General features: G+C 38.2%; 1 protein-coding gene across 1 annotated transcript in view; it reads right to left on the bottom strand.

The window, feature by feature from the left end:
- Window positions 1-9,547, bottom strand: part of HYDIN (HYDIN axonemal central pair apparatus protein) — a 317,377-nt gene extending 307,830 nt beyond the window's left edge. Inside the window, 2 exon segments of the mRNA XM_052656756.1 lie at window positions 4,604-4,729; window positions 9,413-9,547. Of these exon segments, the coding sequence (XP_052512716.1) occupies window positions 4,604-4,729; window positions 9,413-9,547 (261 nt within the window).
- Window positions 9,548-15,376: the final 5,829 nt, after the last annotated feature.

Below are 15,376 nucleotides of genomic sequence, written 5' to 3'. Positions count from 1 at the left end.
CAAGGTCACTGAATAAAAGGTCAACATAAATCAATTATATTTCTTTGTACTAGCAATGAACATTTAGGAATGAAATTTATAAACAGTACCATTTAAAACCACATTCTAAAACATAAAATACATAGGAATAAATCCAATGGAAGATGTGTAAGACCTTTATCTGGAAAATCTACAAACCATTATTGAGAGAAACTAAAGAAACTCTATGGACTCCCCTAATGGGAAGAAATGCACGATCACTTTATTTTAAAAGAAAGAAAAAGAAAATCTACACTGAACCACTGGCAGGTGTGTGGAAAATACACTAATATGCATATTTATAGGAAGAGCCCATCGTTTAGACAGGCTGGAAGACTCATAGCTGAGGAACTCTATAGGGAAGAAAAGGCTAACACAATCCTGTCACATCTCCCTTCTTCTCATCCCCCTTCCAAATGAACACACACATACAATCCTCTTTCATAAAGAGCTGCCCCTAGAATCATGGCGAATTCCTATTGGACTTCAATAGTACCAGCCCTGCCTCAACATTAACTACCTGAAAACAGCAAGTCCAGGAAGAATTCCCTTCCTTATTTCAAAGATGAGTGATAATAATAATCACAATGACAAACAAGCCAGGATCTATACAAAAACACTCACCAAAAAAAGAAAAAGAGAAGCAAAGAAAACGTCAAATGAATATTCACTTTTCTGGTTGCCATGAAAATAATAAGAATCTTAACTACACCACTTCATCATAAGCTCAAAGAACATAATAGAAAAAAATCAGAGAGCACAAAGCAAATATTCAAGAGTTCCAGGGAAGATTAAGCAATCAAAAGTGATGAAAAATTCAAGCGCTAATTCAATAAATGCTAATTGAATTTCTAATGCTTTCCATATGTCGAGCATACAGTAGTGAACAAAGCCAATAAAACCACTGCCTCATGAAGATAAAATTCTTGAGGAAATGGATAAAAAATAAAAATACATAAAACAAGGTCGAGCAGTGTTAAAGCTATAAAGAAAGCCGAAGCAGGACAAGGAGACGGCATGAATGGGGATAGGCAGTCAAGGGATGGACTCTCTATGGAAATGATTTGAATTGAAGTAAGTCATGCAAAGATCTGAGAAAACAGCATTCCAGTTAGAAGGAATAACAAGTGCAAAGACCCTGGGGTAAGAAGTATCTGTGAGTGTTTGAAGAGCAGCAAAAGGAGGTGCAGTGAGAGGAGAGTGAGCTGCGGAAGAGACAAAGGAAAAGACTGCGAAGGATGCAGGCTCAGATGCTGCAGGACTTTCCCATTATGAGGGTAACAGGAAGCTTCTAGGCAGTTTTCAACACGGAAGCAACATGTTCTGGTTCACATTTTTTTAAAAAGCCACTCTTCTTTGTGGAGAACTGATAATGGGGTGACCGGAGGGAGGCAGGGAGGCTGTTTTAGAGGTCTAGATGATGACGGGTTGGACGGGATGGTGGTGGCAGCGGTGGGGAGAAGTGTTTTGATTATAGAGATGTATTTGTGATCACTAGCGCTTGTTGGATTTCACATAAGATGTGAGAAAAACAGAGGCATGAGAGATAACACCAAGGTTTTTGGCCTGGAAAAAACAGATCAACGGAGGTATTACATGGTGGAGGGAGGAAAGATCATGACTTTAGGGAAAGAATGTAATGCAAAAATTAGATCTTCAAGATTTTAAGTTTGAGCTGCCAGTCATACACTGAGCTGAATATATGATCCAGAGTTCAGGAGCTAGACCACAGTAGGAGATATAATTATGAAAGTAATCATTTAAAAGGTGAAATTAAAAACCTCGTTCCTAGAAGGGGCCACCTAAGGAGTGAGTGCAGAAGGGAAAGAAGTTTAAAGAGCAAGTACTGGGGAGCTCCAATGTTTAGTGATTAGGAAAAGGAGAAAGAGCCAACAAATAGGAAAAAAACTACCAGTGAAGTAGGAAGAAAGCCAAAGGAGTGTGATATCTGAGACACAACTGAATTAAAAGGTACAAAAAAGACACTGACTATGTAAAATGCTGAGATGACCCAACTGTGTTGAACTGATCAAGCTTAAGAATGAATTTTAAGACACACGCACACCTCAAAGAAGGGATACAAAGGATGCTGACAAATGTAATTACAATGAAATGGGAATGAACAAAGTTTACAATGGATTAGAGAGGAAATACAAGGTGAAGAAGGGCAAAGAAGATATAGCATCTTCACTACTGATATTTCTAAAGGAAAAAAAAAATGGCATGAATACTTGATAATCCAAGAAAAGCTTTCTAGCAAAAAAATAACAGACATCATATTTTAGGAAAAATTTAGTCACATCCTAATAATATTGTGCATGCTGCATGCATGCTAAGTTTGACTCTGTGCAACCCAATGGACCGTAGGCCACAAGGTTCCTCTGTCCTTGGGATTTCTCAGACAAGAACACTGGAGTGAGTTGTCATCTCCTCCTCCAGGGGATCTTCCTGACCCAGGGATTGAACCCACATCTCTTACATCTCCTGCACTGGCAGGCAGGTTCTTTACCACCAGCGCCACCTGGGAAGCCTCCCTAATAAAATCACTGGATATCAAACAAGAATAAACAATCTTTGGGCACACAAGTTAATATTATAGCTCAGCTAGTAAAGAATCCACCTGCAATGCAGGAGACCCCGGTTTGATTCCTGGGTCAGGAAGATCCACTGGAGAAGGGATAGGCTACCCACTCCAGTATTCTTGGGCTTCGCTTGTGGCTCAGCTGGTAAAGAATCCATCCCCAATGCGGGAGACCTGGGTTCGATCCCTGGGTTGGGAAGATCCCCTGCGGAAGGGAAAGGCTACCCACTCCAGTATTCTGGCCTAGAGAATTCCACGGACTAGGTCTACGGGGTTGCAAAGAGTCAGACACAACTGAGCAACTTTCACTTTCACTGTTTCCTCATATCATCATTTAAAACCAGAAGGTAGTGAAGAAAATGCCTGCAAAGCTCTTATAGGGAAAACATGTGGCCCAAGAACTGTACATCCACCAGGTCTACAGTTCACCGCTAAAAGCAATAAGCAAACATTGTCAAACATATAAAATAAAGGACATACAGTTCCCATAATCTCTTCTTGAGGAAATGAGAAGGGTATGACTCTCATTTAAATAAGAAACAAACGAAACTCAGGAAAATAAAGTAAAAAAAAATAACTGACCAAGTTAACAGAAGATGAAAGAAGATGAGATGTGGTACACTAAGAGCCTCAATCAAAATACATTAAAACACATACACAAGCAGTAACACACACAGCAATACACACAGTCTGGTTTTAGTTATGCTCTAGGAATGAAGCAGATAGCCCTTAATAATGATAAACTAGCTTTGGAAGAAGCTGTGTTCCCTGCCTTGAAGTTAGAGGGTGGCTATGGAGAAGGAAATGGCAACCCACTCCAGTGTTCTTGCCTGGAGAATCCCAGGGACGGGGGAGCCTGGTGGGCTGCCGTCTATGGGGTCGCACAGTCGGACGCGACTGACAGGACTTAGCAGCAGCAGCAGCATCGGAAAAAGAAGAAGCAATGAATAACTAAAGCTGGCAGGGCTCAGAAAAAGAGTAAATTGTATGCATATCTTAGACAGGAGAAGCAATGGCATGCCAAGGAGAGCAAAACAGCCTGAGGCAATCACTCCTCTTGAGGGAAATCACTCTGAAAACCCCTCAGGAATAGCTAAGAACCCTTTGAGTGGGAGCTAGTCTCCAGGAGTTCAACTAAGGGAGGCTCATACCATAATTTGTACATAAAAACTGAAGCATATAATTCAAGAAATTAATTTAAAAATAGGAAATAAGTCCCATGCTAAAAACATGTTCCTAAAGCCTGGAATATATAGTTTACATTCAAAAACAGAAACATCAAAATAGCTATTCTTTACAGACTAAAAGGATGTATTTGTTATTGGAAATGAGCCAGAACAGACAAAAATGCCTGTTTTAATAAACAATTCCTCCTTCTTCCTTTCTAGTAATGACAGCTCAGTTAAGCAGGGACTTCTTTTGCTAGAAAGATAACCTAACTGGGCTTAACTAATATAATTCTCAGGATTACTCTTACTCTGTAAACCATAGTGTTCAGAAGTAGCTAAGGAAGAAATGTAACTAATCAACAGTTACTTATACTCTGCAATTCTTGGTATCAAATTATAGATACCAACATCAACAGAGGTAGAAAAAGAATATATAAAACAAATCCAATATGAAATTGCTAAGTCACTTCAGTCATGTCCGACTCTGTGTGACCCCATAGATGGCAGCCCACCAGGCTCCCCCGTCCCTGGGATTCTCCAGGCAAGAACACTGGAGTGGGTTGCCATTTCCTTCTCCAATGCATGAAAGTGAAAAGTGAAAGTGAAGTCGCTCAGTTGTGTCCAACTCTCAGCGACCCCATGGACTGCAGCCCACCAGGCTCCTCCATCCATGGGATTTTCCAGGCAAGAGTACTAGAGTGGGGTGCCATTGCCTTCTCCAAATAAGGGATTAGTTAGCCCCCAACCAATAAGTGCTGCTTAGTTCTTACTGTTTTAGAACAGTCACATTATTCCAGGATCTACCTGATACACAAATACAACAGAAAGCAGCTACCTTTTGATGTGTTGTTTCCCTCATATCTAAAAGTTCAATGATCTGCGGTCGGCACATCACACGGGTGTTGGCCAGTCTCTGCTCTGTGGTGAGGGACATTTCCTTCAGGAACTCCGAGGGTGTCAGCTAGAATTGAAAACAACAGGAGCTGAAGATTCATAAGTGGTAATACTGAAAAAGTGTTTTCGTAAGGGCCTGTAATGAATAATTTGTGTTTATAGCTTTCATGATAATTCTGGAATGCCACTAAGTTCCCTTATAAAACATTTAAAATAACTAAATAATACAAACAAGAGAAAGACCCATGCACTTCTGAGCTTTTTGCACAATAATTTGAAATGACATATGGTTGCCGTTTCCTTATGATTTTAAAGGAATCTCACAAAAGAAGATGGGGTTGGGGAGAGGAAGGCCAAGAAACTGCACAGGAGCATGTCCAGTGAGCTTAACATTTATGCTCAGAAGAGCATAAAACTCTAGGTTTCTAAAATCACTTAAGGGCTTCAGTGCGGGGGACCGCCCGTAAAGGGTTAAGTCTTGGGAGCTGCTCAGCAGATATGCAGAGCCTTAGGCACGTTCCTAAGCTCCCTGTCCCGCCACCCTCAAGAATTTTTATAGCCCTTAAAGCCCCAAGATGTCTTGTTTCTGCAACATGTAAGATAGATAATCTTATAGTGCTCTGTACACAATGGTAAGGGTCTGGTGATTGTATCCTGAGGTTAAAAAATAATCCTGTGCATGTCTTAAGTCACGTATTTTATCCTATAAATATTGTAGCCTAATAAAGAAAGGCATCAGCCATTTGTGGTCTGATCCTCTCAACCCCATCTTTTGTCTCTATCTCTTATTTTTCTTAGCGGGGACGCTCCGTTCTCTCCCTGTGCAGGTGCAACTCTTGCTTGTGCTGGCCGCGGCAGGTGGCGCCCAACGTGGGGCAGATCGACAGTTTTCCTCGCCACTACTCTTATTAAGCTGAAAAGAGTGAGTATATAAGTATACAAGTGATTTAAATTAAGGAGGAGTAGTAAGGTATATAGTTGAGAGTATAAATATGGGACAGACGCATAGTCGTCAATTGTTTGCACATATGTTATCTGTAATGTTAAAACACCGGGGAATTACTATTTCCAAACCTAAATTAATCAATTTTCTTTCATTTATTGAAGAAGTCTGCCCTTGGTTCCCCAGAGAAGGCACAGTAAGTTTAGAGACGTGGAAAAAGGTAGGGGAACAAATTCGGACTCATTATACTTTACATGGCCCTGAAAAGGTTCCTGTAGAAACTTTATCTTTTTGGACACTAATTCGTGATTGCTTGGACTTTGATAATGATGAATTAAAACGTTTAGGAAATTTTTTAAAACAGGAAGAAAATCCTCTTCATGTTCCTGATTCGGAGCCCAAGTATGCTGTTCCCGAGGGAATTAAAGGTGACCCTCCATTTTGTAACTTATCGCGTCCTTCGGATAATGATGATTCACTTTCCTCCACAGATGAGGCGGAATTAGACGAAGGGGCTGCTAAATACCATCAAGAAGACTGGGGTTTTTTAGCACAAGAAAAGGGGGCGTTAACATCTAAAGATGAATTGGTTGAATGTTTAAAAAATCTCACTGTTGCTTTACAGAACTCAGGAATTAAGTTTCCTAATAACAATTTAAAATTCGCTTCTGCTCCACTTCTTCCCCCTGCCTATGCTCCTTCTGTTGTTGCGGGTCTTGATCCCCCTCCGGGGCCTCCTCCTCCTCCGCCATCTGAAATTGTGTCTCCGCTACAAAAGGCATTAAGACAAGCACAACGACTTGGTGAGGTTGTCTCCGATTTTTCTCTTGCTTTTCCTGTCTTTGAACATAACAACCAGCGTTTCTATGAAGCGCTGCCTTTCAAACAATTAAAAGAGTTAAAGATTGCTTGCTCACAATACGGTCCTACCGCTCCATTCACTGTTGCTATGATAAAAAATTTGGGTACTCAGAATCTACCCCCAAATGATTAAAAACAAATAGCTAGAGCTCGTCTTTCGGGGGGAGATTATTTATTGTGAAAATCTAAAAATGTTAAACAGTGTGCTCATATAGCCGATGTTAATCGGCAGCAAGGTATACAAACCTCCAGTGACACCTACAAATATATTGATCATGTTATTATTATTGTTACAGCAGATACAAAACGGAGAGGCTACGGCTTTTTGGGCATACATTCCTGACCCGCCTATGATTCAATCATTAGGATGGGATAAAGAAATAGTACCTGTCTATGTCAACGACACAAGTCTTTTAAGAAGAAAATCAGACACTCATATTTCCCCTCAGCAAGCCAATATCTCCTTTTATGGTCTTACTACGCAATATCCTATATGCTTTTCTTATCAATTACAACATCCTCACTGTATACAGGTGTCAGCTGATATATCCTATCCTCGAGTGACTATTTCTGGCATTGATGAAAAAACCGGAAAAAGATCGCACCGTGACGGAACTGGACCTCTCGACATTCCGTTTTGTGACAAACATCTAAGCATCCGCATAGGAATAGACACTCCTTGGACTTTATGTCGAGCCCGGTTGCGTCGGTGTACAACATCAACAATGCAAATACCACCTTTTTGTGGGATTGGGCACCTGGGGGAAAACCTGATTTTCCTGAGAATCGAGGACAGCATCCACCCATTCTCTCTGTAAACACTGCTAATGTATATCAAACAGAACTGTGGAAACTTTTGGCTGCCTTTGGTCATGGTAATAGTCTATATTTGCAACCCAATATCAGTGGGAGTAAATATGGTAATGTAGGAGTTACGGGGTTTTTATATCCCCGAGCTTGTGTCCCTTACCCATTCATGTTGATACAAGGCCATATAGAAATAACATTGTCATTGAATATTTATCATTTAAATTGTTCTAATTGCATACTTACCAATTGCATAAGAGGTGTTAAAAAAGGAGAACAAGTTATAATAGTAAAACAACCTGCTTTTGTAATGTTACCAGTTAAAATAACTGAAGCTTGGTATGACGAGACTGCTTTAAAATTGCTACAACGCATTAACACGGCTCTTAGCCGCCCTAAAAGAAGTGTAAGCCTGATTGTTCTGGGTATAGTATCTTTAATCACCCTTATAGCAACTGCTGTTACCGCTTCTGTATCTCTAGCACAATCCATTCAAGCTGCTCATACTATAGATTCCTTGTCATATAACGTTACTAAAGTAATGGGAACACAAAAAGATATAGATAAAAAAATAAAAGATAGATTATCAGCTTTATATGATGTGGTTAGAGTTCTAGGGGAACAAGTTCAGAGCATTAACTTTCGTATGAAAATTCAATGTCATGCTAATTATAAATGGATTTGTGTTACTAAAAAGGCCTATAATGCATCTGACTTTCCGTGGGATAAGGTGAAGAAACATCTACAAGAAATTTGGTTTAATACTAATGTTTCTCTAGATCTATTGCAATTACATAATGAAATCCTTAATATTGAAAATTCTCCTAAGGCTACTTTAAATATAGCTGATACTGTCAACAATTTTTTACAAAATTTATTTTCTAACTTCCCTAGCCTGCATTCACTGTGGCAAAGCATAATTGCTGTGGGCGTGGTTTTGACTGTTGTACTTATCGTGATTTGTTTGGCTCCTTGTTTTATTCGTAGTATTGTTAAAGAATTTTTACATGTAAAAATTCTGATACATAAAAACATGTTGCAACACCGACATCTTATGGAACTTTTAAAAAAATAATAAAGAGAGGGGAGCTGCGGGGGACCGCCCGTAAAGGGTTAAGTCTTGGGAGCTGCTCAGCAGATATGCAGAGCCTTAGGCACGTTCCTAAGCTCCCTGTCCCGCCACCCTCAAGAATTTTTATAGCCCTTAAAGCCCCAAGATGTCTTGTTTCTGCAACATGTAAGATAGATAATCTTATAGTGCTCTGTACACAATGGTAAGGGTCTGGTGATTGTATCCTGAGGTTAAAAAATAATCCTGTGCATGTCTTAAGTCACGTATTTTATCCTATAAATATTGTAGCCTAATAAAGAAAGGCATCAGCCATTTGTGGTCTGATCCTCTCAACCCCATCTTTTGTCTCTATCTCTTATTTTTCTTAGCGGGGACGCTCCGTTCTCTCCCTGTGCAGGTGCAACTCTTGCTTGTGCTGGCCGCGGCACTTCAGAGCTAAAGAGTCTGAGACATTTCTATTTCTCAACTGAAGTTACAACATGCAAGCAAAGCTTTTGGGTGTTTATCATGTTATACCTGGTTAAAGAGAAGTCTTAGAAAATGTAAAGGATCTGGGAAGTGTGACTGTGCTGCTTAGGAATGAGTTTGAACTTTTTAGAAATCCTAAGAGCACATTCATATCTTGTTTCCAAAGAGCTTTCAGCTGATCATCAGATACAATAGCCAGTCACATCCACTTACCCAAATAAGAACATAAAATGCTTTAACACTTTCTAATCTTATGAGAAAAAATGTTACTTATCATTTAAATAACCCAGCAAGGGCTTACCCAAGACCAACTACTATTCATTGCTTTGTCTGTATAGTCTTACTTCAACTGATTAATGTAAGCAATTTAAGCCTCTACTTTGATGTATGTAATTTCAAAAACTTCCCAGGCTTTAAAAGGTATCTATGCTCTGTAGCAAGCTACCATGTTAACTAAACTGAGAATATCTGATATTCTGTTCGATATTCTGAGAATGCCAGGCAGCCATTGTCATTCTCCAGAGGAGAAAGCTATTTTTCTGAGAGATACTTCTCCTCTCAGAGGAGATACTTTACTCTGAAATTCTCTGATACATTACCATTCGATTTACTTCATCTTCTGCAACCACCTTTGGACTCAGGGGTGGTAAAATCTTGCTTTGGAATCCTTTAAGTGTTCTGACTAACCCCATATGAACAGCCCCCATGGACTCCTCAATACTTCTGCTTGTCATTTTTAGCTATTTCCTCTGTTTACCTAAGAAGGAAAAACAAAAAGTTTTAGAACAAATGCAGTTAATTTCTGAATATAGGTCACATTTTTTGAAGCTTTCTCAAATACAAGAAGGTTTAGAAAATACTGATCTTTAAAAATATATCCAGTACTTGGAACCAATGCCTTAACTGTAGGAGTCTATTCCATGAGCCAGTCTAGAGTTAGCCTTATCCCAAACTCTGGGGCCCCTTTTAGACAAAACAAGTGATTCTGGACTAAGCCCAGGGAAGACATGAAAACGCAAGCAGCTCTTACATTTTGGTACTTTTATCTTCCCCAGATAAACAAAAACTGCTCAATAAATATACTTCATAGTTTGCGACTTTATCTGCTTATTTGACAATTCTCTCTCATGACACCCTTCAAACAGAATAAATATAAGGCTTCAGGCCTTCGCAGCTGGCAGAGAATTGAAAAAGGCAGCATGAGATGATATGGGGAAGAAGTTTCTGAAAATGTTCTGAAGTTTATAGTAATAAATAAGGCATTAATCAGCCACCCAATACCTCCAAATCAAAGAAATATGACATTTCCCCATTCCATATATTTCCTTATACTTCTACCAGGGCATTTGCAACTTTGGGAATCCATTTATGACTAAGTAGGGGCTTCCCTTGTGGCTCAGCTGGTAAAGAAGCTGCCTGCAATGCAGGAGACCTGGGTTCGATCCTTGGATTGGGAAGATCCCCTGGAGAAGGGAAGGGCTACCCACTCCAGTATTCTGGCCTGGAGAATTCCATGGACTGTATAGTCAGTCCACAGGATCACAAAGAGTTGGACACGACTGAATGAATTTCACTTTCACTTGTGACTAAGTAGGAATTTCTGTTTTTAGTAATAGCAGGCTAGATTCTTTAACCACGTGGGGGAGAAATACTGGATATAACATCAAATAAAAAAGCCTTAAAATCATTAAAAGTTCAAAAGACAATAAGGCATTACCAGACCAAACTGGAAGGGAAAGTGGTACATGAAGGAAAATAGGTACGAATGAAAATGTAATAAGGTTCACTGAAATAAAGCAATAAAACACCCAAAGAAATGAATATGAAATTTTAAAATAAGAAAAACAATTTAAAAAAAGATGACTGAAACAGAAAACAGCCAAAAAGTTCTAACATGCTCTAACTGGAGACAATGAAGAAAAATAAGGTACTGGAGGAGGAGAACTAATATTTAAAACTATAATCCAAGAAAATTTTCCATAAAAAAACAAGCAAAAGGGATTGGTGGTTACCCAGGAAGATTGACCCAAAATGATCAACTCTGAGTCATATCTTGGAAGAACTACTAGAGTTTAAAGAATTTTTAAAATTAGCATCCAGACAAAAAGTCAAAATAATGTATGAAAGCAAGAGAACTGGATGTCGATACCCTTTGTGAAAGCAATCCATGAAATGGGCAAACAGAGGAGGAATATTTTCCAAAAACTTTAAAAAGCTTGAGCCAGAGATTTTACAAGCAACCAAGCTCTCCTTCCATCATCACGGCTACAGAAAAGGAGTTTTGAACATGCCAAAGACCAGGGAATATTACAAACATGTTCCCCTCCTGACGAATATACTAGAGGATGGGCTCATCCAACCAAAAGGACACAATTTTACATGAAAATTAAGAAAAGAAAGCTGAAAAGTAGATTAAGATTAATAGTAGTTGTATAAGAGGTAGGAATCAAACCATTTAATGAGACAGAATAAAGAAGAATTAAGGGATTTGTGGTAGAAAGCCCCAATGATGGCAGCAATGATACCTGTTTCTAAGCATTCAGGTACTTATATAATCCTTCTCCCCTTGCGTATGGGCTGTACTTAGGTATTGTAACAAATATAAAACAGCACAAGTGATGGATGTCACATGTGAGATCAATTATAAAGAGAACTGGTTCCATCTTGGGCCCTGTCTGGCTCTCTCTCGGATCCCAGTTACTACACTGTAAGGACACTGAGAAACCTACAGAGAGCCCATGTGGTGAGGAACCAAGGCCTGCCAGCAGTGACATGAGTGGGCTTGGCAGTGGATCTTCTAAGGCCTGCCAACAACCATGGGAATGAAGGCAGAGTTGCCAGCCCCAGTTGAGCCTTGAGATGACTGCAGTCTGGGCCAACAGCTTGACTGGGGATGCACGAGAGACCCTAAGTAGGAATCACCCAGCTAAGCATCTTCTAGACTCCTGACCTACAGAAACTGGGAAAACAAATATTGTTTTAACCTATTAATCTGGGGTAATTTGTTATACAGCAATAGATAAAAATATAGGCACTATAAAAGGGTTTACATACAAACAAAACTACTGAACATAAAGATTAATGTTCCTAAATACCAAAAGTAATTTTAGAAAAAGCAAAGATGACATACTAAATAAAGACTAACAATAAATCACATACAATATACATAATTATTATAAATGGGAAGTGTGATATTACCAACATGGTAGAATAGGTAGTCGCCAACTTCAGTCCCACTCACAAAAAGACCATCTATTAACAGCAATTATCCATAGACAAGACACTTTTGTGAAAATCCCAGAACCGAGGGTGAGACTGAACCACTCCCTTGGATCACAGAGGCTTGGAAAAACCTCAAAAACATTTTGTTAAGTAAAATGAGCCAGTCACACACACACAAAAATATATATCATGTGAGTCCATTCACATGAAGTGACCAGAACAGGACAATCTCTATAGAGAAAAAGTAGGTTAGTCATTGCAAAGGTCTGGGAGGAATGAAGGGATAGAAGAGTGATAACTAAAAGGTATGGGATTTCTTTTTGAAATGAAAATGTTTACAACTGACTATGGTAATAATTACACATGTTTGTGAATATACTAAAAACTGTGAATTGTATGTACACTTTAAATGGATGAATTGCATCCTGAATTGAATGTGAACTATTATATCTCAATAAAGCTGTTAAAATATATTTTAAAACATTTAAAAAAATCAACCCTTAAAAGTTGAAAAGTGAATAGAAAGAGACACATGTACCCCAATGTTCATCGCAGCACTGTTTATAATAGCCAGGACATGGAAGCAACCTAGATGTCCATCAGCAGATGAATGGATAAGAAAGCTGTGGTACATATACACAATGGAGTATTACTCAGCCATTAAAAAGAATACATTTGAATCAGTTCTAATAAGATGGATGAAACTGGAGCCGATGATACAGAGTGAAGTAAGCCAGAAAGAAAAACACCAATACAGTATACTAACACATATATATGGAATTTAGAAAGATGGTAATGATGACCCTGTACGGGAGACAGCAAAAGAGACACAGATGTGTAGAGCGGACTTTTGGACTCTGAGGGAGAGGGAGAGGGTGGGATGATTTGGGAGAATGGCTTTGAAACATGTATACTATCATGTAAGAAACGAATCGCCAGTCTATGTTCAATGCAGGATACAGGATGCTTGGGGCTGGTGCACGGGGATGACCCAGAGAGATGGTATGGGGAAGGAGGTGGGAGGGGGGTTCATGTTTGGGAACTCATGTACACCCGTGGTGGATTCATGTCAATGTATGGCAAAACCAATACAGTACTGTAAAGTAAAATAAAGTAAAAATAAAAATTAAAAAAAAAATTAAAAAAATAATAATAAAGTCATATAATCCTAAAAAAAAAAAGTTGAAAAGTGAAACAAATAAACCTTGCTGTATATCAAGTTGGTGTCATAACTACAAAGAGAAAACAATTATTCTAAACAACCTTAAAACATGATTTTTGACTATATATCATCATTGGATAGTAGTCTTATTGTCATAATATTACTAATAATATTTTAAAAACAAGTAGCAATATCAATATTGTTAGGAATCAAGCATTTCAACATTAAAAAAATAAAACCATAAAAGTTCTTATATTAAGAAATACTATAATCTTAAATTTAAATTGCAAATATGAGTTTCAGCTCATGTTATTTTCTCCTTTTAAATAACTTGCCTACTGAAAGACCCTAGAAGCAATGAAAGCTCAGTAAGTGATGACAGTCCCAGGACGTAATGTGGTCTTTAAATACTACTTCCCACTAAAAGAAACCATACTCCTTAGAGAAATGAGTAACTCAAGGTCTGGGGCATGAAATGTATAAGATGAACTTGGGACATTCTACTATACTGAAAAACAAAGATGTTATCAAAGGCTTACTTGAGTCTAAGGAGCCCAGAGCAACTTGAAGGAGTTTTCATTCAGCAAAGACAGGACAATTTGGGAAAACAAAAAGTGCAATGGATTCATCTTTAAAACTCTGAGTTCAAAAAAGATACTAAAAAAAAAAAAATCATGGGTCACCTTTGGAAGTTGCTAGGACACAAAACTAATTATTTTGGAAATAATAACAGGGAAGAATCAACCATTTATCCTGTCCCTTTCTGTACAAATTACACCATAAGTTATCCAAATAGTTTATGAGAGAAAATTATTCTTCATAGACAAACTCCAGCTAATAAATGCAGAAGAAATGACAGAAAAATAATCACCATTTTCAGCCTCTAATGAAACGAAGGATCATCAATGCCAGAACCATTAGGAAGAATGTTGTTAAAGAACTTTATAATGGCTCAAACAGGCTAACAACACCTGAGCCCTCTACATCAATCTTAACACTAAAAGAGTGAAAACCAGACATATTATGTGCCTCCTGACGTGATGTAGTACACAGCACCACCTGTGCAGCACTATTAACAAAAATCTTAACCTAAATCTAATTAATCTCTAGATCTACCAGCTAGGGTACAGGAGTTCAGAAAATGGAGGAACATGTGTAAAAACATAATTAAGCTGTATCAAGAATGCAGAAAATGTTACAGGAAAATGACCCACTTCACTAAACTAGTAAATAGTGCTTGTGTGCAAACATGGGCACGTGAGAGGGGATGGAGACGACAGTTATGAATTAAGAGAATCGCTTCAACAATAATGACATACATAGATTATAAGCAAAAGGAGGGAAGAGGTATATCATGCAAATGTTGGACAAAAGAAAGAAAGAAGGGCTATAGTAATATTAGATAAAGTTGACTTCAAATCAAAGAAAATGACCAGGAACAAAAACGGACATTACGTAATGTCAAAGGGTGAATCTACCAAAAAGACACAACAATCATAATTATAAATGCACCAGACAACTTTTAAAATATATGACTTGAACCAAGCTTCAAAATATATGATGCAAAAAATTAAAACAACTATACAAATCCACAATTGTAGTTGGAGACTTCAACATTCCTTTCTCAACAATTAATGTAAGTATTAAGCAGAAAGTTAACAAGATATAGGGGAACTTAACATAACCAACATGATTTAATCAATACTTATGGAACAGTCTGCCCAACAGCAGCAGAAATGTATATGCTTTTCTGTATCCAAGCAACATATACAAAGATAGATAATTTTCCAGGCCACAAAATAAAATTCAACAAAGTTAAAAGAACTGGAATCATACAGAGGGTGCTGGTTAACCACTGTGAAATCAAATTAGAAACACACAACAGAAAGATAACGCAAAATCTCCAAATACTTAGAAACTAAACAACACATTTCTAAATAAACATAAATCAAAGAAGGAAAATTAAAAGTATGTTGAATTGAATGAAAATGAAAACCCAACAGTTCAAAATTTGGAGGAGGTTGAAAGTTTTTTTTTTTCATCCTCAGACCTTAGACTTTATTTTTTTATTATTATTATTTTTTTCTTTTTTACTTTACAATATTGTATTGGTTTTGCCATACATCAACATGAATCCACCACGGGTGTACATGTGTCCCCAATCCTGAACCCCCCTCCC

Source organism: Budorcas taxicolor, chromosome 18 (assembly GCF_023091745.1).
Source record: "Budorcas taxicolor isolate Tak-1 chromosome 18, Takin1.1, whole genome shotgun sequence".
NCBI classification, from domain to species: domain Eukaryota; kingdom Metazoa; phylum Chordata; class Mammalia; order Artiodactyla; family Bovidae; genus Budorcas; species Budorcas taxicolor.
The sequence above is the reverse complement of the archived record's forward strand: the minus strand, read 5'-3'. Positions and strand labels throughout refer to the sequence as shown.